A 27,841-nucleotide genomic window follows, 5' to 3' on the forward strand; every position below is an offset into this window, starting at 1 on the left:
TCATCACCAGCCAACTCACCTGGCAAGGCAGTTTGTGATGAACAAATATTTGCTGGATTGAATAGACATCATGGGTATTCAAAATGTTTTGTGTTTTATACATGTTATTACTGGTAATAACAGTAAAATTTGTACTTTGAAGGAAAAATTTGCCAAGTAAGATAAACTGCAAGCTAATCACATAAAATCAAGTTATTAATTTGTATAGCATAAGTTAATGATGCTGTGCATAAATTAATTATGCACATTTTCATGTGAAAATTATATCCTCTTCGGGGCCGGCCCCATTGCCGAGTGGTTAAGTTCATGTGCTCCGCTTCAGTGGCCCAGGGTTTCACCAGTTTGGATCCTGGGCACAGACATGGCACCACTCATCGGGCCACGCTGAGACAGTGTCCCACATAGCACAACCAGAGGCACTCACAACTAGAATATACAGCTATGTATTGGGGGTCTTTGAGGAGAAGAAGAAGCAAAAAAAAGATTGGCAACAGATGTTAGCTCAGGTGCCAATCTTTAAAACAATGATATCCTCTTCATTTCTTCGCACCTCTTTAGAGCCAAAACCAATATGGATTTCTCCCATCAAAGAAGTCTCACATCCATGTTCACAACAGCATTATTCACAATAGACAAAAGGTAGAAGCAACCCAAGTGTCCATAAACAAAGTGTGGTCTATATATAAAATAGAACATTATTCAACCCTAAAAAGGAAGGAAATTCTGACAGATGCTATAACATCATGAACCTTGAGACATTATCCCAAGTGAAATAAGTCAGTCACAAAAGGACAAATACTGTATAACTTCATCTATATGAGGTAACCTAGAGTAGTCAAATTCATAGAGAGAGAAAGTGGAGTGGTGTTGCCAGGACAGATGGGGAGGTGAGAACGGGGAGTTACTATTTGATGGGCACAGAGTTTCAGTTTGCAGGACGAAGAGAGTTCTGGAGATGGATGACGGTGATAGTTGCACAACAATGAGAATGTACTGAAGGCTGCAGAACTGTACACTCAGAAATGGTTAAGATGGTAAATTTAATATTATTTATATTTTACCACAATTAAAAAGAAAATAAAATAAAAAGTCTCACACACAAAAATACTATATTTTATCAAAACATCTTCCAAACAAAATTCTAACCTATGTCTAAAATTAAAAAAATTAATCAAACTCCAGAGAGAGTAAGAAGAGGTATGGTAATTACGAGAAACACTATGAAGGATAAAAATAGAACCAGAGAATAACATCCATAATAACAGCTGCCATCTATGCAGGCTCATTAGACGGCAGGCACTGCGCTAAACGCTTTACACAGATTAATTCAAAATGACTACAAGAGACAAGGGAGCGATTACGTCACTTGCCACTGGTCCCACAGCTAAAAAGTGGCAGAAATCGTCCAATCCCAGGTGCTCGCAAGCCCACACTCTGACCCTCCATCTGCCTGGAGTCTTTGGGATCAGAGGGCTGGTGAGAAGCAGACATCAAGACTTTCCCTAAGCATTCGAACTTAAGGGTAATGAAAACAAAATCAATGATCTATGGAGTACCTTTTACACGCCTAGCATGCGTGGAATGAACGAGACTAAAATCGGATGACTTTTTGGGGAGGCAGACACGTGTATAAATAACAAGGCAGTCCCTACCAGCCGTGAGCTGCCTAAGAAGTAGGTACAGAGGAGAGAATGTCTGACACGGAGCGTCTCACCCAAACCTACACCATTCCTGGCAACACAGGTGCAGAATCAATATTGACTAAGTGAAATAAAATCAGCCTATAAAAATGTACTCCATCTCCAAATGTATTTGAAAACAAAAAGATCAACTTTGCTTCCTTCCTCTCAAAGAGAAGAAATTTAACAGATTATGGCAATCACTGACATTCAAATCACAACAAAGAAGACACTGACTTTTGGTTCAGATTATACTTTAAACAACAATGTTACAGGCACCACATTTTACAATGTTCCCATATTAAAGATTCTAAGAGGCAGATAATGATTGCATGCAATTTAAACGGCCACACTAAATTCACAATGCAACTTGAATAGCTTCACCTTTCTAGAGAGATTGAGAGATTATGAGAACTCAGACTCTGGAGTGATCTACTCTGAAAATTCAGAATCAAGAAGCTTCTCTTACATCTTCCCACTGTCCTGTAGTTCTCTCCAGACTTAACATCGATCCCACATCATCCTAAGAAAACACGTGCTAATGTGTTAATGCCAAGATCTGGAGATACGTGTCTTACTTCCAGAGGCTTAAAATAATTGCTACTTGCTATGCTTACCTTGAAAATGAAATTGGCACCTTCTATTCTAAGATATCAAGTTACTTTTTTTCACTGCACTTTTCAGAAATTTTATGTGAATATATACCATACCTTGTTCCAATATCAAGCCAGCTGCCATAATCCCTGACCAAGAAGAAAAAATGCTGTAAAATAAAGCAAAATTTGGCTCCATTAAAAACAAAGGCTTTTAGAGTCAGTCAAAAAACAATGTTGTTTTAGGATTAAGTTTCAGATTTCTGACCCCTCAGAACCACTCTCTGATTGGAATCAATAAGAATATGCCCTTTATTGAAATCTTTGCTTGGACTGAAATGAGCAATAGCCTAAAAGCTAGAAATAGCATTACCATTAAATCAAATGAACACAAAAGTGACATCTGTGAATAACTAGAAATAAAGAAAATCAACTTTAATAAAGGACACTAAGTAATACCAAAGACCTCATTGAAGAGAAGCCATATCATCCAATTATCGACAAATATCTACTGACAGCCTACTATGAGCTAATCATCGTGTTAGGTCCTGGAGATAAATTCTTTTTCAGGAGGTGTATAATCTAGTGAATGATTCAGTCAAATTATCAGGGGTGTGTGTGTGTGATGAGCGTTATCATTGGAAAATACAGGCAATTATGGGAGCTTACAGGAAGGGGTCCACACCCTGACTGGGGTATAAAAGAAGGCTGCCCTAATAAAAAGTCTAAAGATCTACGTGAAAAGCAGAGTTCAGACGAAAGAGGAGGTTGGGGAGACGGAGGGAGAAGTATGTTTCTGACAGAAGGAGTAACCTATATAAATGTCAAGAGTCCAGGTAGAGCTTGGCAGGTCCAAGGTGAGGTTGGTGTGGAGAAAACAAGGAGGGAGAGGGGAGAGATGATGCCAGTCAAGTAAGCAGAAGCCAGACCACAAATGGTTTTCTATGGTTTTCTATGCTAAATTAAGCAATCTGACTCTTTATATAAAATTAAATAGAAAATTTAAACTCTTTTCTATTAACATGTCTATTTGACACTTTGTGAGCAAAACTGAAAGCTGATTTGTTCTAATGTTATGTTTGGTCAGTTTCAGAAATATATTGGATATCCAGTTCAATACAACACAAAATTGCTGTCATCTGAATCAAGTGACTAGGAATCTGATTTGGAAATTACCCTAATTGCTTCTAGCATAGGATGTTCTGTAGTGAAGAATTAACCTTACCCAAGAGCTCTGGCCTTTGCCTTAAGCTACTGGGAGGTGTTTTCTAGGCCCTTGGAATGTCCTGCCTGAGAGGAGGGTCTTGCCTGGGGGGCCTTAGCTATGAGGACAGTCTAATAGTGTGATTTATGTTGGGGGCTTTGGGCCATGTTATCAGTTCTACCTGTAGAAGGATGCAGATTAAACGTTAGCCATGGGAACAATATGTGACTGAGCCTCAATCAAAGGTCTGGACACCAAGGCTCTGGTGAGCCTGGCTGGCAGTACTCCGTGTGCACCGTCACACATCAACACTGTCCTGACTCCACAGGGAGAGGACGACCAGAGCTCCACACTTGGACTGCTCTTTGACTCTACCCTCTCTCTCTCTTCCTTTGGCTGAATTTAATCTGTATCCTTTCCCTGTAATAAACCATACATGTGAACATCACAGTCTTCAGAGAGTTCTATGAGTCCATCTAATGAATTACCAAACTTGACGGTAGTTTTAGGAACTCCCTGAACTTGCAGGTATAAAATAGGTTATTTTTGTTAGTATGTACACTAGATACAAGAGGCCTGCCTACATGCTCCTCACTCAGAACTCATTTATTTGAGCTATCATCTCGGCAACATCTTCCCACTTGAAAAACTCTATTTCCTCTTTCCTTCCTTCCCTTCCTCCCTTCCTTTTTCAATCTGAAAAAAGGGATTAAAAAATCCATGTTTCAAGTAGGAAAATGATGTATTATCTAAATCTAAAGTTAGCTTCTTATGTTAACTTTTTAGGGAGGTCCATTTCAGACACAATGCACCCTGGAAGACTAGGTATAAAATGACAGATTTGAATAAATCAAATAAGAAGACTTTTGACACCTAAAAAAGAGCACTCTTACTATAATAAGTCACATAAAAAGAAAGTAATTAATATATGTAAATTATGCCAGCACTTATAACTCAATATTTAAAGATTTCATGTACAGAAATGCATTCATATTTCTCTTGATTTTTTTTTTTTTTGAGGAAGATTAGCCCTGAGCTAACATCTGCTGCCAATCCTCCTCTTTTTGCTGAGGAAGACTGGCCCTGAGCTAACATCCATGCCCATCTTCCTCTACTTTATATGTGGGACACCTACCACAGCATGGCTTGCCAAGTGGTGCCATGTCCGCACCCGGGATCCAAATTGGCGAACCCCGGGCCGCTGAAGCAGAATGTGCGCACTTAACCACTGCACCACGGGGTCGGCCCCCATCTTTCTCTTGATTAAATTAACTCAGCCCTTAGCTTCTCAATCTTATTTATACGGAATATCCAAGAATGACTTACCAAAGCCATAATGTCTGATATGACGAGAACCATGAGGAAAAGACTGGAAAAAAATAAAGAAAAATTACACATAATATAGCAGGCACATTGTTAGAGCACATTAAAAATCAAAATGAGAATAATCAAGTAACCCAATATTCTGTTAGTGTTTTTGCTTCTGAAAATAATACTTTCAACAAAAGCCCCTATCACATTATCATGGACTACTGTCCCACAGGGATGAGTTGGACTCTAAAAATGTTATTTAACACTATGACTATTTATTTCAATGGTATGAAAGAGACATGAATTATGATTTTTTTTCTTGGTGAGGAAGATTGGCCCTGAGCTAACATCTGTAGCCAATCTTCCTCTTTTTGCTTGAGGAAGAGTGGCCCTGAGCTAACATCTGTGCCAATCTTCCTCTATTTTGTATATGGGATGCTGCCATAGCATGGCTTGATGAGTGGTGTGTAGGTCCATGCCCAGGATCCAAACCCACGAATCCTGGGCCACCGAAGTAGAACATGCAAACTTAACCACTACACCACTGGGCCTGAGTTATGATTTTTTAGTTAGACTTTTTATTCTAGATGATCGTAGAATCATGCGCAATTGCAAGAAAGAGATAATAGAGGGATCCATATTTCCTCTGTCCAGTTCCCCCAATGGCACTATCTTACAAAACTATAGTATAATATCACAACCAGGATTTTGACACTGATACTGTCAAGATACAGAATGTTTTCATCATCATAAGGATCCCTCGTGATACTGTTTCATAGCCACATCTAACCTCCTCTCCTAACTCCTGCCTAACTCCTAACCCCTGGGAACCACTAATGTGTCCTCCATTTCTATACTTTTGTCATTTTAAGAATGTTGTATAAGTGGAATCATTTCTATAACACTCTGTCACCTTTTGGGATTGACTTTTTTCACCCACCCAATTCCCTTGGGATTGATTCTGAGGTGCTATATGTATCAATAGTTTGTTCCTTTTTATTGCTGAGTAGTACTCCATTGTATGGATATACCACAGTTTGCTTAACCATTCAAGCACTGAAGGACATCAAGGTTGTTCTAGTTTGTGGCCATTACATAAGTTTTCCTTTCTCTAGGAAAAATACCCAAGAGTGCAATTGCTGGATCATATGGCAGTCACATCTTTTCAGAGTTGTTGTACCATTTCACATTTCCATTAGCAATGTATGAGAGCAATTTCTTTGCATCTTCACCAGCATTTGGTGATGTCACTATTTTTTATTTTAACTGTTCCAAAAGTCATATAATGATACCTCATTGTGGTTTTAATGTCCTTAATGGCTAATTATGCTGAACATCTTTTCATTGGCTTCTCTGCCATCTGGATATCCTCTTCAGATATTTTGCTTATTTTCTAATTGAATTGTTTGGTTTTCCTGCTGAATTTTATGAGTTCTTTATATATTCTGGATAGTAGTCCTTTGTCAGATAAGTGGTTTGTAAATATTTTCTCCCAGTATGTACCTTGTCTTTTCATTCTTTTAACAGGGTTTTTTTGTAGAGCAAAAGCTTTTAATTTTGATGAAGTCCAATTTGTCAGTTTTTCCTTTCCTGGATCATGGTTTTGGTATCATGTCTAACTCTTCTCCTAGCCCAAATCGCAAAGATTTTCTTTTATTTTTTTCTAAAAGTTTAAATTCATGATCCATCTTGAGTTAATTTTTATATAAGTATGAGGTTTTGATCAAGGTTTGTGATTTCTTTTAAAGAAATAATAGATTTTCTGTCTACAGGTTTGCAGTACAGAAATGTAACTCAATATGTATCCCATATATGCAGATATATACCACAAGTCAGACTTGTGAAATCTTACAGAAATAGTATCATTCAAAATAAATCTGATATAACAGACGAACAATAAAGTGTCTTAATCTGATTAAGAGTTTGTAGAGAACACAATGGTCATCCAGTACAACCTTCTACCCAAAGCTCGAATTCCCAAAGTAACGATCCCAAATATGAAGGCTTTGTCCAGCACTAGCTTTAGTGGTTCCAGTAACAGAATCCACTCCATTTTAGACAGCTCCAACTATTACAAAGTGCTTTCCTTCTCTGAATCATAATCAGTGAAACAAAAATTCCACCCTAAGGATCCAGTTCTTCTAGAACAAGAGAAAAAAATAAACACAATTTAAATGCAACAGACCTTAAAATGTCTCTTTTAAAGTTTTGTTTGATGTTTTTAAATGTAGTTTTTCTAAAGCAAATTATTTTATTGTATGACACAGATGATGTTCTAGAATCCTTTTGAGGTAAGACATACTTGGTTAAGTACTTACTGTCTTCTCAGCCTCAGTTTCCTTAGCTATAGAATGGGCATAATAATATCTACTTCACTGTATTCTTGGGAAAATTAAGTCAGGTAATACAGTGCCTGCATTTGGTAGGTGCCTAATATATACTGGTTTCTTTCCCACTCCTTGTAACAATCGCTTTAGATAAAATTAAAGACAAAATGAAAGATACGATCTCTGCCCTCATAGAGTTCAAAGGGTGTGTATTAGTTTGCTAGGGCCGCCACAACAAACTACCGCAGACCAGGGGGCTTAAACACCAGAAACTTCTTTCCTCACAGTTCTGGGGGCTAAGTCTAAGATCAAGGTGTTGGCAGAGCTGGTTTCACTCTGAGGTCTCTCTCCTTGCTTTGGAGATGGCCATCTTCTGCCTCTGTGTTCACATGGTCTCTCCTCCGTGTGTGTCTGTGTCCTAATCTCCTCTTCTGAGAAGGATGCTGGTTATACTGGGCTAGGGTCCACCCACACCACCTCATTTTACCTTAATTATCTCTCTAAAGGCCCTATTCTTGAAACACAGTCACATTCAATGTATGAATTCTGGGGGGACACAATTCAGCCCACAACAGGGTGTGAAACAGAAAAGCAAGAAATAGTTTTATCACTCTATGAGTAACCTAATTTAGCTAGGAATTTGAGGGTGGGGCAGCTGGGTAAGAAAAGTTTATCAGAGAACATGATGTCTGATCTCAGCCTTAATTAACACAAAGGAAAAAGCTTTTCCAGGGCAAATCTTCATAGCTTGAACCATTCTATGCAAACAGAGGGAAAGAGAAGTAGGTTGCCCAAGGTCACACAGCTAGTAAGAGGGCAGACTTTCAACATAGCAAGTTTGGCCTTGGAGCCTGAGCTCCCAACCATTATGCACTTAGGGCATACTGACTCCCAGAAGCCTTCAACGTGCTCATCACTTTCCTTTGAATGTGTTCCTTGTTTATTCACATATTGTTCAAATAAGAAGGCACAAATGTAACACACTGTTCAATATTCATGGTGATAAAATCACCATGAAAGTAGGATGGCATTATCACTCTTTTTGTTCTGGATACAATATTTCTATTAAAAGCAGGTTAGTTTTATGGTATCATTTTATCTCTAGGATGTTTTGAAACTGCTAAGCATCTAGATCCTATGAGGTTGCCCCATGAATACTCTTTGATTCAAGAAATAAATACATGCTACTGGGTTTTTATCCAAATGATAATGAATATTACCTCCACCAACCCACCGTGAGTGTTCAGCTGCAATGATCTCTTAACTGATCTCCTTGATTTTACTCTTGTCCCCCTAAAGTTATTATCCACACAACAAAGGACCCTTCAAAACCTTCCAATGGCTTCTTGCCACAATGAAGAGAAATTCTGAAATCCTAACTATGGCCTACATGGCTCCATATGATCTGGCCCCTGCCTACCTCTCCAACCTTATTTCCTACAACTCTTCTGCTAGCACACTCTGCTTAAGGCTGGCCCTCTTGCTGTTCTTCAAACACACCACGCACGTTTTCACCTCACACCCTTTTATGTTCAGCACTCTCTTTATCTGCAATGCTCTTTACTCATATAGTTTATGGTTCACTCTCTGTTTATTCAGGTTTCTCCTCCTCACAGAGGTCTCCTCTGATCAATCTATTTTTCTTCCTGACATTTAACACTACCTGACATTTTATTGTTATTGCAAGTATTTTATTTGTTATTTGTCTCCCCAAGTAGATGGTAAGCTCTATTTACCCATGTATCACCAGCAGCTAGAACAGTGCTGGCATATAGTAGAAACTCAGAACACCTGTGCTGAATGAATGGTAAAAGTTATCAGAATAAAATAAAATTGAAAATGGCTAATACTACACATCCTGACATTTTTTTCAGACCTAAGTCTAACTTAAGAAGCTTTTCCTTTTGGTTTCATAGGACACTAAAAAAATTTTAGGAAAATTAGGAACCTAGGAAAACCTAGGAAAAATCAGACTTGGGAGCAACACCACCAAATAGTACTGTAAAAAGCTAAAACCACACAGAGTGAAATCCATAACTGACAAAATAATGATAGAAAAGCAAATCTTCTTGACGAAAACCAGATCTGTAATATCTGACTTAGGTAAATTAGACCTAGTAGAGATAATAACCATAAATTAGTACAAGGCACGAGAAAAATAGCTTTTTGGGCTGCTAGATCACATTATTGACCGCTTCGAGTTTGTTTTTCAATTCCTACTATTTAGCCATGGCTTTCTTGTACAGTTGAGTATTTAATTAAATACAGAACTAATTTATTATCCCTTTTAGATCTCATTATTTGGTTGCTTCTTGGACACTTCTATAATTCTAAGAAAACTTTTTCCTCTTTCTCAGTTGCCTTCTAATACTCTTCCATGCTTTGTTGCATTCTGAAAGTGATAGAGGTCTTCAAGGTGAAATGGACTGGCCTCAAAATATCTTCCTTAACTGTGACGGACACTTTTGGTTCGCTGTTTCCCACCCCAACTCCAAACCCAACTCCCTTTTCTCTGACCACCTTCCAGTTGAGAATGAATGTGTACCAGTTACAGTTCTGGCCTTTGAGACATAATCCGAAATCTGTTGGATGGGGCGTTTGGGAAAGACATTGCTTCCCTGATGGAAAGAGAGAATCAGCTGACACATCTCTTTGCCTTTTTCCTCATCAGTGCTTTCCCTTTCTTCCTACCTGGATGGCAGATGTGATTCATGGAGGTCTGAGGAGAAAAGCCAACACCCTAAGAGTGGGAGGGCAGAAAGGCATGGATGCTGATGACATCACACTAGTCTGGACTGCCAACTTCTAGACTCCATGTTATGTGAGGCACACAAATCCCTATTTCTCTCAGCTACTGTTAGTTATGTGAAAATTAATAAAAGAAACCTTAACCAAATCAGAGTTGGGAAGGCCTGTAGGGGGAATTCTCACACATACACCATCAATTACACCAAACAGGAAGAGATGCACTTGCATTTTGGACAGGAAGTAAAACTACTTTACTACTGAAAGAAGATTTCTCTCCCCATCAGGCAACGGCCCAGGCAATGAGAAATGATGCAGCTCAGCCAATGAGAAGCTGTTGCAGCCCTGAACTGTTACTTTGCCCCAGTGGACTTTCTTTTAGAACAGTTCCTTCCTACTTCTCCTTTTCTCTATAAAAGCAGCTCTCGTCCTTTCCTTTCCAGATTTGCCTATTGTTCGCCATAGCATGCATATTTTGAATTGCAGTTCTTTTGACTATTCTCAAATAAACTCATTTTGAGATAAAATAATAGCCAAATTTGATTTTCAAGTTGACAGATTTTCATTACTTGCAGCCAAAAGCATTCCTAATGGATTAACCATTAGGTAATCTTCATGCCCAGATACTTCCTTTCAGTGGCCTCTATCAAAAATACACAAGTCTTTGTTGATGAAGCCAGTTATCAAGACTGAGAAACTAGATAAATTATTGGTATTTAGAAAAGTTAATTTTAAAGTAATGCAAAATAAAATGATGCTAACACAGCTCTACTTCACCTTTGTTTGATACATAAAGAATAGGTTGGAAGAAAAACAGTTAGGATCATCTCACTGGTTTGTTACATTGAACTCATCCTTGGCATTATGGATCTAATAAGCAAGTCTTTCAGTCCCATCTTAACCATTAGGCTTTCAAGAATTGTGTTGTAAGAAAATGTTTAGCAACATAAATTATGAGACTAAAAATGTGGATAGAAAGGAGAGATGATATCAGTGATATTTAGTAAATGGATGTGGCAATGAGAGACGGATGGACTTACGCTTGTGTGATGGATTAGATAAAGAAAACAGGATAGAAGCTAGTTTTCAAGAAGCTTTCAGGAAGAAAGGGAATTGCTGGGTTCAATGTGTGACATATTAAATTTGAGGGGTCAGTGTGACACTGAGGGAGAAATGTCAGTGACTGGTAAAGATTTAGAGGTCAAAAGAAGACATTTACAAAGCCTCAACTTCATCATCTTTCCCTGAGTTCTCTCTGTTTGTTTAGTTTTCCATTGCACTAGTCTCAGGATAGAAATACTACACACACACACACACACGTGCATACAAATATATGTATATACACACACATACATACACACATTCTGATGAGCCTTCTACTTCTCATTGAACGTGTCTCCAGCTCTTATTTAAATCTTAATTAAAATCTGTTCTTAAAAACGTGTCTTCTAACAGATATGCAAGAAAGTACATGTCATTTACCACTTTTCTATTGCATCTAAGTAACTTTTACATGATACTGACAAGGTACAAATGCTTTCAATGTTAAACTCATATAAATATCCTGCAAAAATATACTAAATTAAACTGGAAACGAAATTTCTACTATTTTTAAACAGTGGAAGAAAACCTTTTCTTTATTATGGCATATGCACAATAATATGCTAAACTCAGTTCTAGCTTAAATTCATCAAGAAGAACAAGCAAATATACGCTAATATTAGTTATTTCTTTCGGCACTGAATATGCCAGTTTGATTCAAGAATAACAAAACTGCTAAGAAGCTTCATATTTATCTCAAGTGTCTCTCAGAGCGGCAGATGAGTCCTCTGCTGATGAGGCAATTTTATTGTTAAAAAAGCAAATAGTTGAGCTGACAGCTTCTGTTCCAAAGTCTTCACTGCTTAAGACTGACTTCTCCAGAACTTGCTCAAAACTCAGAAAGAATACTTTGCATTCCATTTGTCAAATGTGTAGAAATCAAGAAAGAGAAACTACGTAAGTCATTGACATTTAGAACAGCTAATTTCAAGCTATGTAAAATGAAACGCTGTTAACACATTTGTTTAATACTTATTTAAGAAACAGCCCCAAAGAAAGCAGCCAGAATATTCCTTGTTTTCTGAAGGCACAGTTATATCTACAACAAACAAGTCACTAACTACAAGAATTTAACATTTAAGTTTTACAGTTTTCTAGAAGGCTCTTCACTAGCTTGAATAATATTCTAACAACATTTTATTGCTGAGAAATCATATTTGTCTGCTAGAGGCTCTAATCGTCTAATCTCCTCCAATGATGACTGAACCCTGACTAAAAGGGTAAACGCTTTTTCTCATTTTTGTAATAAACAATCTTAGTGTCCTAATACCAGTCACATGAAATACCCTCAAATGTTTACGCTCATTTCCTAAAAATGGGCAAATCCAACGCTTCTTAAACATTCATCTTACCCTTTTGATGATAACTGGGTAGTTAACTGAACTGCTTCAAAAGCACACATCACAAGAACAAAGGGGATTAAAATCTGTTTAAAAGAACAACAAATGATGCCATGGGTAGTTGAAGCATTTGAACACTTTTTGAAATGAATATTATTTCTGTTTATAGAAATATTTCAACTTTTCAAATAACTTATATATATTAGTGAAGAACAAGCATTGAAATAAAACTATACCAATGACATATAGAACAGTGATGAAATTAATTTAAAAATCTACATCGATAACACGTAGTATAAAAGATAACATATCTACAGGCATTCCAAATAAAATCTATTACAAATTTTTGTTCTATTTAACTCATAAAAATTAATGACCATGTTCAAATGATTCCAAGAGGGCGTGAAAGGCACAGAACGCCCAAACCAAATAAATTATAGAGCCTGATAATTTGATTCACAAATCCCTGAACCCACCCAGATAGTTGATACTACAACTCAATAAACATGACTTAGCTGCTTTACTACCACTTTTTGTTGTTTTAATACTAATTTATTTCTGATTATAAAATTCACAGTTACTGTAAAAAATCTGAATAAATAAATAAAGGTATAATAAAATTTATACTGGTTGAAAATCCATAATCCAGAACTAACAGTGTTAATATTTTGAGATACAGTCATGTGTTGCTTAACGACAGGGATAAGTTCTGAGAAATGCAGTGTTAGGTGATTTCATCATTGTGCAAACATCATAGAGTCTACTTTCACAGACCTAGACAGTATAGCCCACTACACACCTAGGCTACATGATACAAATCTCATGGGACCATTGTCGTATATGTAGTCTGATGTTGACCAAAATGTCGTTATGCAGCACATGACTGTACATGTTTTTTGGGTTTTTTTGAGGTATAACACACATATAACACTTATTAGTTTCAGGTTTACAACACAATGATTTGATGTTTGCATATATTGTGAAGTGAGAAACAACACATGTTTTAAAATAATTCAATAGAGAATGGGACATGAGAAATTGTTGAACATCTTTTTAACATTTCTTAAAATCACATTTGTATTAGTGCAGTAACAAAAAAAAGATACTAGTCTCATTAAGAGAACATACCTTTGACAATTATTACTTATGTGATCTGAACAGAAAGCAATCAGATTTTAGGTAGTTATTACTTTACTTAAACAAATATATACTAACTATGTAAAATGTGCCAGGCACTATGGTAGAGGGAATAGGACATGCATAATGACCATGGATTACATTCCACTGGAGAGTCTGAGCCCCTGGAAAGCTGAAAATTTGTCATAATCTTGGTATCCTCAAGCACCCAGCTGGTGGCAGGCGCATTACTAAATATAAGCATTCAATGACATATTTGTTGAAGGAATGAATCAATTCTAAGTACATGGATTATGAGAAAAGATTATGACATGTTGGCAGTCTCATGGGTGGGGAACATGGGTTCAGGGAGCCATAGCTCTTGAGGAGTAATGAAGTTTTGATCTACACTGCACTTCCCCACAGGCTTTAATCACCTTTGATAGAACTTCCCAGACTAACACAGAATCTCTACTCTTTTGAAGTTAAATGGGCTTAAAAGTAAAGTAAAAAGATCAACTATATTTTGGAGTAAAGGCTGGAGGGTCCCACCTCCTGCTCAGCAGTATCTTGGAAGGTATCTTCTTTCCATGCTATCTAACACTATCACAAAGACTTTATAATCTTAATGCCACAATGAGTTCATAATCTTAATCAGTATCTTAATAAAATAATAAAACCAGAAAACTAACCTTCCACATCATCAGGGCTCCCATGATAAAGGGACTAAACACGGTCAGAAAGCAATAGACAGAGGTAACATCAAAGCTAAGGAACCAACACAAAGAAAAAAGATTTTAGAAGTCACATGGTAACTTTAAAAGAATGTTCTGCAAACAAAGGACATTTAAACTAATTTTCTGAAATGTACTCTTACTAAAACAGAAGCATACATTGTATCAAGGAACATTATGAAGCCACTAAAATGAATAATGTAGAGCTGTATGTGCTGATATATATGAACTTCCAAAATACATCCTTCAGTATAAAAATATACAGAACAAAATCCAATTTGTATTATTTTTTGTTTATATATATGCTGTTTTCATCTAAAATTACCTGTTAACAGAAGCTATATTCCCAGTTCCAAAAAATGCTGTCACTAAGAAGAAAACCTAAATAGAGTTAAGGAAATGCCAAAACAAGTCAGAATGCATACAAATTTCTTTTTCATTTAGAAAAGAAACACCTATTCTACCATGAGGGTAATTTGCTTTTTCACTTGTACACTGGATCATCAATTGTTGTAAATGAATCTTCTGTCATATCTCCTTATGAATGCATTTTGAAAGAACCAGATTAAAGAAGCAATGTACTAAGAACAATGAGGCCTGAGAGAGGTCATCCTCACTTGTCTCTGGTAACCTTGGGAAGGCTACTATTTTCCTCTTCTCTAACGTAAGCAAGTCAGATTATCGTATCTGTAGATGGCCGCCAATTTTTCAGAAGGAGAACACAGACCCAGCACATGTATAGACATTTTCTTCTGAAATACTGTTTCAGTTCATATATGCTTGCTCTGCGCCCAATATAGAAAGAAATAAGAAATCAAGTTTTAAAATAATTCAATAGAGAATGAGCCATGGGAAAATGTTAAACATCTTTTTGACATTTCTTAAACTTACATTTGTATTAGTGCAGTAATAAAAAGAAGACATTAATCCTATTGGTGTCTAAGAACTTACTGCTAGTACAGTACTTAAAATACTGCCTGGCCCACTGAAAGGGCTCAATAAATGTTAGCTATTTATTATTATACACACACACACAAAAGTAGTATAGAAACACGCAAGAGAAAATGTGACTCATGACAACGTTCAGTGAAAAAGTGGCATTTCAGTTGGTGATTTGAGCCTTAAATGTATTCACGGATCCACTCATTCAACCAGTCAACTCATCAACCAACATTTATTGTCTAGTATATGTCAAAGGCAGAGCTAAGCACTAAGAACATAAATCTGAATAAAATAGTCTCAAAGTGCTCATATGGTGACTAAAATTATGACAATATGGAGAAGAATATGAGAGGAATTTTAAGGTAAACAGCAGAAAAATAAATGACATAGTCAAGAAACAGTAAATACGTGTGATAGAACCTTAGGGTTTATTGAAGGATAAAGTGAAAGATGAAGCAAGAAATATAGTTGGTGGCATACTAATAAAAAGCCTTCAACTTTATTGTGGAGACAATGAAGAGCTAGCAAATATTTTAGGTGAGTGATATAAAAAAGAAATAACAGTGACAGTGAGATATTCAGATAAAGAAGACCAATAATTAGAGGCAGGAAATCCCATTATGAAACTATTTCAATAGTCCACGTTAGGGACAGGGAAAATCTGAACTGATGCAGTGGGAGCAGAAAGGAAGAACGAGGGGAGACTGTGGGACTTTAGAAATGGACAAGGAGCAGCTAAATATGACAAGTTTGATGGCCTAGGTGGTTGGGAGTATGGCAATGCCATTAAATGAGATGAGGCCTGCCAGAGAGTGACTTTCCAGAGGAGTGGGCAGTTTTTAAGTCAGTTTGGGACATACATTTGGTGATGCTCAGCAGGATGTTGGACATTTGGCTCTTGAGGTCAGGAGAGAGGTCAAGGCTGGGGAAGTAGATCTCAGAGTTGTTTGCACAGAGGTGTTGGTCAAAGATACAAGAGAGGATGACATTATCCAGGCACAGGAAGAAGCAAAAGTTAATGATAGAGCTCAGAGAAAAACCTGTCAAAAGATGAGACAAAGGAAGAGTAAGTTTTAGTGAAGGAGAATGGAGATGATATAAAAAGCTAAGAAAAGAACCTGGATAGTGTCCTGGAAGTCAAGGGAAAAGAAAGAGAGAAATCTAATAGAGTTGAATGTTATAGAGTGGTCAAGTAACACTGAATAGATTGGACTGGGCAATCAGGAAGCCCCACCACTGAGAGTATAGCTTCAGTAGAAACATCTGACAAACACTCACAGAGCTCCCATGTACAATACTACTAAGTGCCAGGCGCCATTCTAGGCTTGAGGACATAGCATATAAATGAGTAAGAAATGGTAGCAGCAACTATAGATTCTTCTTTCAAGGAGCTTGGTAGTAAACAGGAAGGAGAAGATGAAATTATAATTTATGGAGATGCGGGGTTCAAGGGAAAAAGTGTTTTATTAGTAGAGGCTGAGTGGCAGGAACTTGCAAAAAGGGAAAAAAAAAAATTGAGAGTGAAAGCAAGAGATAGAGGAAAGAATGCGAACATTTATCTTCTGGACCTATAAGGTCCAGACCTTGCACCATGGTAAGCTCAAAGGAAATGTTTCCCTGTGAATTTTTTGAAGCTGGTCAGCCAGCCTTCTCAAAATGAGACCTTACTCTGCCATATTGTCTTTGAAACTTCTAACACTAATAACTTTCATACAATACTGCCTCTGATGTGATCCAAAAACTGTGTGCGATAGATGTTACATAACACGAGCATAGTGTAAAATACACATAGAAAGATACAAACCAAACTCATAATCGCGGTTTCTTCAGGATGAGGGAAATCAGATTGGAAGCTAAGAGTTGAAAGAAGACTTTGGCTATAGCTGTAATGTTTTAATTTTTTTTAAATGTGTGACATGTGACAAAATATTAATTATTGATAACTTGGATGGTAGAAATACACAAATATACATCGTTTGTTACATCATTCTTTATGCTTAGTTTTATGCTTTATACTATAGCTCCAAGAAGTTTTAAAAACCGTGAGCCATAAGGGAAAATTATGGTTGAGAGGAGGGTTAAATGGCTTCTCAGGTAAGACCACTATTAAGCAACAGGCAGAAAGACCTACCACGTGTTCTTACTCCATTAGATGGGAGGTTGAGCATCTTTAAACAAAAGTCCAAACAAAGGATACAAGGAAAAAGGCCCTCCGGATGTCATCCAGACAGAGCTGTCGGAGCTGGGTTAGATCAGTATTATAGATGAACTGGATACTGTTGACCTGTGAGACAACGAGCAATATGTGAAGGCACAATAGCAGCTCGCCTCCTTCTGCCCTCAAAGGCAAACTTGCAGTCTCAGTCACACTAGCTAGAAAGATACTCTGCACTGACAAAAAAACCCAGCAATAAATCTTTTCCTATAGCTTAATTACACCTTAATAAAATCTGTCAAAAGGCAAAATACGTTGCTAATAATATACCGAACAGAGTTGTAGTATATGTAACAAAAATGAGAATTGGATTTTTTCTTATCCTATATAAATGCTTCACCTTTAAATCCCTATATAATTCTTCCCTTTTCTAAGACCTGATTTCCCAGAGTGTCCTGATCTTCTCAAACCCAGGTATGGTATGATATTAAAAAGCATGGGTAAAATTAAATATTTTTTTGTTTCTTTGTTCTTCTGATAATTCAAAATATCCCTGTCTTTGGTAAAATATAAAGTCACTCAATTCCAACAAGTTGGACGTACTCTTGCTTAATCCCTCTCTCCCTAAAAACGAAAAATTCATGGGTGAGTTTAAAGAGAGACTTTCCCCATTCCCGACTCCCCGTGTAATTTTCTAGTAAGTTCTTAGGATGCTTTAATACTTTTCTAAAACAAGACATCCTTTCAGTTAAAAAACAGAATTAAAAAAATGACACAATAAACCTCATTTTACATTTAACATTTATTTAATATTAAAATATTTAATATTAAGGACAGTTTGACCATTTACTTGAATCTGATCAAAACTGCTTTTCATGTATTATGTTAATATTCCAGGGCTGAAAGTTAAAAACCAGTAATTATTCAATATACTTCAATAAGATTTCTTCTTTATTGAAATTAATTATTCTAAACTATCAATTACTGTCTGTAAACTCAACTGGAACCAGTTAAGAATGGATGAACTCTGACGGTGTTTTTCTCAATATTCATTTCATCTGACCTCAGCAAAACTGCAAATATTCTATTGCCAATTTCTTATAATTACCTTCAGTTCTAAAACAAAGGGAAGAGACATCAATTTACCTCTCTGGCTCAATAAAAAGGTCTTAAAATGCAGTTGGCTTTTAGCCAGTTCAAAGTATATTGTGTTGAATAAACAGTCTAAGATTTAGACTGAGGTCACAATCAACAAGGTGACAGAACAAGCATTTTGGAGGAGGATGTCTAGAAAGAGAAAAACACTGGGAAGATAACTGTCACTTTATGATCAAATTTATAAATTGACTTGCAACAACATAAATATTCTTCCAACTAAAATAAATTGAAAAGAAGAAAGATTAGATTTGAAAACAGATGAAAATAAGATAAAGAGCATTCTTTCTCCTCCATTCCTTCACCTATATTGATATTTTTTTTTTTTAAGATTTTTTTATTTCTTTTCCTTTTTCTCCCCAAAGCCCCCCGGTACATAGTTGTATATTCTTTGTTGTGGGTCCTTCTAGTTGTGGCATGTGGGACGCTGCCTCAGCGTGGTTTGATGAGCAGTGCCATGTCCACGCCCAGGATTCGAACCAACGAAACACTGTGCCGCCTGCAGCGGAGCGCGCGAACTTAACCACTCGGCCACGGGGCCAGCCCCCCTATATTGATATTTTTAAAGTGATTCTCAATTTCTAAGAAAAGCTCAACCTATAAAATGGTTATAAACAATAAAATAACTTATATTATTAAGTGAAAAATTTCCTTACAAACTATTTGCTTTTAATTATTAATCATTAACTTAAATTACTAATGCCTCAAATAGTGTACAATTTTAAGTAGAAAGAATTTTTGACGAAATAACATTGCAACTTCCTTATAGGATAACAGAATATTTTAATATTCTCAAATAAATGCAACAATGATTTTTGATAAACTACCTTCTGTTTACAGGAAACACCAGATTGTTGTAGGGTTTCTTGTTCCATGTGTATCCAGGCAAACATCAAACATGACAATACTAATGGAAAGAGAGCTTCATACCTAAGGCAGGAGTGGGAGGCGTGGGGGGTGTGCAAATGGGAGGATAGAAATGAAAAGAAAAAAAAAAAATTAAACAAATTAAAATTTATACTGAGAGGTCTTCCTCTAAATTAAAACAATCTTGATAATACTTCTAAGTCACAATATCACAAAAATTTAAATTTTCTAGGCTTTCCAGAGAAAAAAGTAAGATAGGAAAGTAACATTCAAATATCAACTCCAACACCATCTTTTTTTTTAAATTGATTAAATCTTGAGATCATTACATATTTAAAGTAGTAGAGATATTTAAAAATCATTCATAAGGTAAATGACAGATATACACAAAAAAGAAAGAAAACATTAAGACAAAGGTAAAAAGACAATTCTTGAGTTTATATTATTAACACATACAGAAGAGCAAGACAAACATCCCAAACTTTTTAAAAAAATGGGTGCAATACAGGAACATAAACCTCTCAAAAAGAAAAAAAGAGCCAACAAATACGTGAAAATGTTTGACCTTATTGATAACTAATACGGAAATTAAAACAATAGAGAGATACTATATTCACTTATCATATTTACCCATATAAAAAATATTGTTGACAACAGTGTAATGAAAAAGGAACTCTCTTATTTTCTTTACAGGAATAAACACTTTCAGGAAGGCAATCTAACGCTATGCATCAAGAATCTCAAAAATATTCATATACTATAACCCAACAACATAACTTCTAGGAATTTACCCAGATAAAATAATCAGACGTGTACTATGATTCCCATATAAAGATGTTTGCTGTAATATTGTTTACAGAAGGGAAAAACAGGAAACAACCTACATATCTACAGGGCAGTGATGAAATAACATAGAGCAAATCTCTAGGCTGGAGTATAATATGGACATTATAATGTGGACAAAGGAGAAATGCTCACAAGACAATGCAGTGACAGAAGCCTTTTCTAATCCTTTTCTGCTCTAGTTTGGGATAAGTGTTCCACGTCTGTAATCCCCAAAATACTCTATTATAGTACGCATCACACTGTTTTAATCACGTTTGCTTGTATGCATCCCCTGCTAGTTTGTGATATGTTCGACTGTGTCAGCCTTGTGACCACTGAAGGGCTAGCTCACACTGTTTGTTGAGTGAGTTACTCACCTAACTCAGAGTTACAAAACAATATCAAAGAAACCAAAACAAAAAAAGTTTATTTCTCTTTCAACTTTTTCAACTATTGAACTCTATTCCATATGGCACTATTTCCTAAACACGAGAAAGAAAAAGAAACAAAATGCTTTAAACTCTACCACAGATCATAAAACTAAGACACTGAAGATGAGGCAGCAGGAAACACTGAGGTTTAAGAAAGCATACACAAATAACTTGGTATATAAGATTCAGAATGGCCAAGAATACGAACAGACAGTACATACGAGAGAGAATATCATTAGGAAAACAAGTACAGAAAATTATACAAAGCGGTACCATTTCTGATCTATGAAAATAGCATTTGATATTCTTATTTAAAATTGGAAATACCAACTACTGTGCGTGATACAATGAAACAGAACCCTTCATATGTTGTTTGTGATATTATAAAGTGGCACTGTTCTTAAAAGTAAAAAAAAAGTTCATATTCTATGGCCCACCTATACTACATTCAAGAAGTGAACAAAGGAAATCATTGAAACTATGTGAAAAGCTAACGCATAAAAATATAACGCAAAATATTATTTATGATAATAAAAAGTAGAAATAAATAAAATCATCAAAAATAGAGAAACGGCTAACTAAATCAAGGTGCATCCACATCACAGAATATTAAATATCTATTAAATGATGGTTAGGAAGCCTATGCACCACCTGGGAAAATGCTTCTAAAGTAAAGTAGGAAAAAAAGATAGAAAATAGTACGTAGACTATGATTAATACTATGCTAAAAAGATAAATACAGAGGTAAGACTGGAAGGAAATATACCAGAACATGAACAGGAGTGCTGGGGTTAATAAATGATTTTCTCCCTTACCCCTACTTTTCAAAATGTGATTATACTATTTTTACAATGCTTAAAAGAAAAATAAAAAACAAGATTTAGAATGCCTGTATCCTAGTCATTCTTTAAGATTAGTTCAACTTCCACACGGGTCCTTGATGGGACCAATTTAGCGCCCCTACTCAAACTCTTTCTCTAGTGACTCTTTATATCACACAATTCACAACTTGATTAACTCCCAATAACTTAATTGTTGCATTTTGTAATTGGCTAACACTGAAAAATAAAGTCCTTATGTTATAGCAGCTTATGACTCTACTTTATGCCTGGGGTACACTAATTGTTTTGCCTGGATGTCTGTCTAGTGGTCAGGACACTGGATGTGGAAGAAAAAAAAACTGTCGATTAACTGAATCAAGAAGGTATATTCCCTTGAGCAAAAGAGAACTATGACTTTTAAAATATTTCCAGTTATATATTAAATTATTTTTTCCTAATACATAAAAACATGAATTCCATAGTTCTACAAATAGTGCTACAGATTCATTTCCTTTCAAAAACTATAAACTATGATAATTTTCTTTTGTAAAATGTAGAGGAATAAATATGATAAAGGCAATCTTCCTATGGGGCTTTATTTCTTCAGACGATCAATATCTTGTATAAAGTCTGCATATCTGAATTAATAAACTAAAATACCAATAAAATGTCATCACAGGCTCACAGTGTACATAATAAAACCTTACTAAATCAGGACCTGCTAGTTTGGTCTCTGTGCAAATTGAACAGGGCTGAAAATGCATTAAGTTTTGTATTATAGTTTGCTAACCTAAGGGATAATATAACAAAATTTCAGAGGGAACTGTTTAAACAACTTAAGAGAACTATTTTCAAGTATTACAACAGCTTCCATTTACATAAAAACAATTAAGTGCTGATTAAAAATGAATAGTGTTTCTTCATTAAATCAAGGATGCATTGTTAGAATTTAGGATTACTGTATTTCTATAAAGTAATAAAGCTGCATCTCTTTTAAATACCCTATAATTCTGACTATTCACTAATTTACGTAGAGAACTCTCCAGGTCATCCAAAATAGCAATGTGGAATGATAGCAGGTGGACTATGTTTTGCAAAACTGATATGACACTGAAAAATGCACTAATTGAAATTATTAGACTGTGCTGTTTCAGACTACCCCTGTTGAATTTTTTTGCAAAGGTAAGTAATGTCATACTCATCATTAATATTCTGATTTTAAGCGTGAATTTTCACTTTTTGGATTTTCTTCAAATAAATTAAATATGCTCAGGATAATCTGTTTTGGTATCTTCCAAGACTATGAAATTGATGATTTATAATACTATAACACTTATCATCCCCAATGTAAGTTACATGATTAACTTATTCTACATTATGAAATATTTTTTCACTCAAAATTCAACTTGAATTATCCTTTCTTTCTTCCTTCATTTCTAAACCAGCAAACCAGATCTATTTCTAGATTTGTTTGTATTTTTAAATCTACTACACATTCCTTTAAATCTGTTTACTGCCTTAGAGTTTGAAGGTTCAAAAAAGAAAAGGGCTTATTGATTATTAAGTGGCTGTGTAGACACTGGCACATATTCCTGGGCCCCTCAAATATTTACTTGCTTAAGGCAACCTCTGGGTGTGATTTCCTAAAAGAAACTTGTGTGTCACCCCAAAATGGTGGGTCAGAATAGAAATGATTTTATGTTCTGCTTTCTTATCTACACTAAAAATTTGTGCATACTCTAATTCATATGTACTTTGATAGACTCTGACGATAACTAAATTATTTATCCTAAAATTCCACCAATAAAGGGGAAAAGAGTGAGGAGCTTTAAGGTCTCATTATGTTTATCACTCTTGAGAAGAATACGCTGATAGACTTCATTTTATTTGAAAGTTAGAAGTTCTAAGTCTCAAAGCAAGCTCATCTTAAGATCTTATTAGATAGCTGGTAAAAATTTCCATGTTGCTTATATTCTATCTTCACAGCCATGCCCCAGATCTGGTTATACAGGGAAAAGGGAAAAGACAGGAGGTGTGGGGAGCTTTGGTAAGAGAAGGAAGGTTAATGCCCGACTGGGTCATCTCCTATCTGGGGACTAGAAGAATGCCTGGGGTCTGGGTCACTTAGGATGTTAGAGTCTACCATGAAAAGATTTGAGAACATCCTTCTAATTTTGAATTAGGACAACTAAGTTTCCCAAAGAATAAACCCAAGTTTTGTACCCAAAATGGCTTCACAAAATCACCTAAACTAGGAATAATCTGTTGATAGCACAATGGTGAATTCCTAGGTTTAGTCTAATTGGGATCATTATTCTAGATTTGGGCCAAATTTCAAATTGTCTATGAGTGGTGGTTATTCAATTTATCTGGTCTACTCACTGTTTGTTACAATATGCACAGTTCTCACCCTCACAAAGACTTAAGTAAAAATGAAACGGAATTCAAAAGTAAGTGAAGAATTCTTTTCTTCAAAGTACATGGGGAGAGTATACAACTATTTTCAGAGTTTTAGAGAATGCTTCAGGATCCACCTAAAGTGGGCTTATAGATTTTGTTTTATAAGAAAATTTCAATCTTAAATAAAAATGGATTCTTTAACTTTCAGGAAAATATTCTGAAAGTTTTCTGAATCAAAACGAATATTTGGACCATGATATATGTAAGAGTAAAAAACATATATATATTCAAAGAAAAATGAGCAAATCAAAGCATTAATTTAAGGTGCATGAAAGAAATGCAACAAAAACTACACTTTTTCTAAGTCATTGTTTGAGACTTAAAATTCCTCCATAATCAATCAGAACCTTCTAACACTGTAGTAAAATGACATTTTAGCAACTTCAGGAAATAAACAGAAAGACAAAGACAACAGGCAATACTATGAAAATGATGAGAAAAAGAAAACTGAAGATTACAGATAAAGTCATATATAGTTCTTACAGAGTAGAAAATATTTATAATCTATTTCTCAAGATTAACACCAATTTTTCATTTCCAGAAGTTTGATAATCATAGAGAAATGTCAATATATCATTTAAAACTTGCTACTAAAAATTAAATTTTAAAAAAAGTTTATACCCTCTGCTTAGAAGTATGTAGGTTGACATCAGAGAAAGAAGTATGCTAAACAATCGCTCAAAAAGAATCGGGGGGCTCAGTAGCGGCAGGACGAAGGAAGAGGCTGCAATGAAACAAAGCAGGGTAGTGTCAGTATGATGGACACAACACATGTGAGTTTAGAAGCACAGACTAATCTATTATCATTTATGGCATTTATTGTTTGTATGACCTTTAAAATGAGGCTATGTATGCCCTAACCATTTTTATAAGAAATTTGAAACTTCACACTTTTAATTAAAATTACATTTCATTGTTTTAACCACATTTTGGTTCAGATTTTCTCAAATTATATTCAGCCTTGTTCACTGCAATATTAACTCCTAAATGAATAATTTATTTTCTAACGTAAATAATAAAAAATGCAATAAAAATACTACTCAAGATTCAGCAATTCTTCTCTTAATTAGGCATTTAGTTCAAAGACAACTTACTCACCAGAAACTGATTTTCCCTAACCCCCTTCTCCTCTAAGTTTCCCACTGCAGAACATGCACTGAAAGTTGTAGTGTGCCACTTGGAAAATCAGAGACAGGAAAAAAGGACCGCATCACGCACAAGAGTTGTAATGAGTAACCTTAATAAATGCAGTAATCTTCCCCCACAAGATAAGAAAGAAACTACTTCAGTGGGAGAAGGGTAGATGAATTTTGGGGAATTTTGGAAAGCAAATGTGCATAACTTCCTAATTCCTAATTCCCCCAGTAAGGATGGCAATATGCATGAGTTAAATGCTCCAGAGTATGGAGACAGATGACTTGGTATGGAATCCTGGCTGAATCACTTATTAACTGCTTAACCATGGGGCAAATTCGTTAACCCATCTAAGCAGTATTCCTGTCTGTCAAGTAGAGATGATACAAAAAAGTTGTTATAAGGTTTAAATACAATTTCACCTATAAAATGCACCCTGAGCATAGTGCCTGGAATACAGTTGGTGCTTAATAGCTGTTAGCTGCTATTATTATTACTAGTCAACATCTACTAATAAGTTAAATGGAAAGACAATCTCCTTCAAAGTCAAGTCATTGAAAGATTTAAGACTATGCAAATTATACTTACAGTACCCTTAGACAAACAGCCTCTGATTTTTTTCAGATGTGTAGTTCAATAATGTTATCATCACTTGATACATATTGTAATGGAAAGAAAAAAATTTTAATATTTCTTATTTAAAAAGCCAGTTCAAATGAGACCTCTTCTGTAGAACTGTATTTTCTATCCTTGTTTTACTTTTGTTTAAAGGAGTGATGAGGTGCTAAAGGTGAAATAAGAGTTTCCATTCTGAGCGACATAAGTTTGCACCAGTTTCATAACATAGAATCCATTTGGTGATCACAGCATGTTAGCAATAAATGGTCACTGGAGCTAGGCTATGGTGAATTAGTACCTAGAAGAGATCTCTGGAGATAACTGACATATCTACAAGTCAGTTATTTCATGCCTTGCACCATTCGGTAGGCATCCTCTAGTACCTATCTCTCCCAATCACAGAGGAAACGTCTTGTTTAAAATATATGTCCAGCCTACAAGAGATTCACTTCAGATTTAAGAACACACATAGGCTCAAAGTGAAGGGATGGAGAAAGACATTTCATGCAAGCGGAAACCAAAAGAAAGCAAAGGGTAGCTATAGTTATATCAGACAAAATAGACTTTAAACCAAAAACAGTAACAACAGACAAAGAAGGTCATTATATAATGATAAAAGGGTCAGTTCACTAGGAGGATATAACAATTGTAAATATATTTGCACTTAACATTGGAGCACTTAAATATATTAAGAAAATACTAACAGATCTGAAGGGAAAAATAGACAATAATATAACAATAGTAGGACACTTCAATACCCCACTTTCAGCAATGAATAGATCATCCATAGACAAAATCAACAAGGAAACATTGGAGGTGAATGATACATTACACCAAATGGACATAACAGAACTTTATAGAACATTCCATCCAACAGCAGCAGAACACATATTCTTCTCAAGTGCACACAGAACATCTCCAGGATAGATCATATGATAGGCCACAAAACAAGTCTTAGCAAATTTAAGAAGACTGAAGTCACACCAAATATCTTTACCAACCACAATGGTATAAACTAGAAATGAGAACAAAAGGAAAGCTGGAAAATCTACAAATATGTGGAAATTAAACAACACATTCCTGAACAATTCATGGGTCAAAGAAGAAATCAAAAGGTAAATTTTAAAAAATCTCAAAACAAATGAAAATGGAAACATAACATAAAACCTATGGAATGCTGCAAAAGCAGTTCTGAGAGGAAAGTGTATAGTGATAAATGAACAGAGTACTAAGAAAATAGAAAGATCTCAAATAAAAAAACCTAACTTTACACCTCAAGGAACTGGAAAAAGAAGAACAAACTAAGTCCAAAATTAGCAAAAGGAGGGAAATAACATAGATCAGACCAGAAATAAATGAATAGAGACCAGAAAAACAATAAAAAAGCTCAACAAAACTAAAAGCTTTTTTTAAAAAAGATTAAAAAAATTGACAAACCTTTAGCTAGACTGAAAAAAAAAAGAAAACTCAAATGAATAAAATCAGAAATGAAAGAGGAGACATTACAACTGATGCTATAGAAATACACAGGATAAGAAACTACTATGAACAATCATATGCCAACAAAATGGATAACCTAGAATAGACAAATCCCTAGAAACATGCAACCTACTGAGACTGAATCAGGAAGAATTCGAAAATCTGAACAGACCCATAACAAGTAAGGAGATTGAATCAGTAATCAAAAACCTCTCAACACAGAAAATCCAAGGACCAGATAGATGGCTTCACTGGTGAATTCTATCAAACACTTAAAGAAGAATTAATGCCAAGCCTTCTCAAACTCTTCCAAAAAATTGAAGAGGAGGGAACAATTCCAAACTCATTTTATGAAGCCAGCATTACCCTGATAGCAAAGCCAGAGGTCACAAGAAGAAACTATAGAACAATATACCTGATGAATATAGATGTAAAAATTCTCAACAAAATATTAGCAAACAAAATTCAACCACACATTACAAGTATTATAGAGTGACATCAGCATCATGGTGGAGTGAGCTTGCCTAGGACTCTCTCCCCTCCAACATACAACAAAAAGGAGCAACCATATTCCAACAAAAAATATCCTAATAACACAGGAATCCTTGGAGACCCACAGCAGCCAAACGATGGAGGGCAGAGAGGCTGGAGACCCCCTTGGAGGAGCTGGAACAGGGTAAGAGAGAACTTGGCTCCCACCCCTAAACACTGGGATTGCTGCTGCAGGCTGCTCCATGAGGGAATGAGTGGGGGAAGGGCCATGCATCAGCAGGATCACCCAGGACTCCCTAGCACCCTTGCCGT

The 27,841-nt window shown here is 35.7% G+C and overlaps 1 protein-coding gene across 50 annotated transcripts in view; it reads right to left on the reverse strand.

The window, feature by feature from the left end:
* Positions 1–27,841, reverse strand: part of PIGN (phosphatidylinositol glycan anchor biosynthesis class N) — a 186,936-nt gene that overhangs the window by 70,906 nt on the left and 88,189 nt on the right. For all 50 annotated transcript variants that reach the window (XR_011421092.1, XR_002809990.2, XR_011421100.1 and 47 more), the window contains 8 exons: positions 24,428–24,530; positions 19,230–19,332; positions 17,290–17,376; positions 14,476–14,531; positions 14,109–14,184; positions 12,313–12,386; positions 4,803–4,845; positions 2,390–2,442 (listed from right to left, as the gene is read on the reverse strand). Coding sequence is in view for 38 of the 50 variants with exons in the window: in XM_070221147.1 (XP_070077248.1) it covers positions 2,390–2,442; positions 4,803–4,845; positions 12,313–12,386; positions 14,109–14,184; positions 14,476–14,531; positions 17,290–17,376; positions 19,230–19,332; positions 24,428–24,530 (595 nt within the window). In the remaining 12 variants the exon portion in view is untranslated. The remainder of the gene's footprint in view (positions 1–2,389; positions 2,443–4,802; positions 4,846–12,312; positions 12,387–14,108; positions 14,185–14,475; positions 14,532–17,289; positions 17,377–19,229; positions 19,333–24,427; positions 24,531–27,841) is intronic.

This window comes from Equus caballus, chromosome 8 (assembly GCF_041296265.1).
Source record: "Equus caballus isolate H_3958 breed thoroughbred chromosome 8, TB-T2T, whole genome shotgun sequence".
Classification (NCBI taxonomy): Eukaryota; Metazoa; Chordata; class Mammalia; order Perissodactyla; family Equidae; genus Equus; species Equus caballus.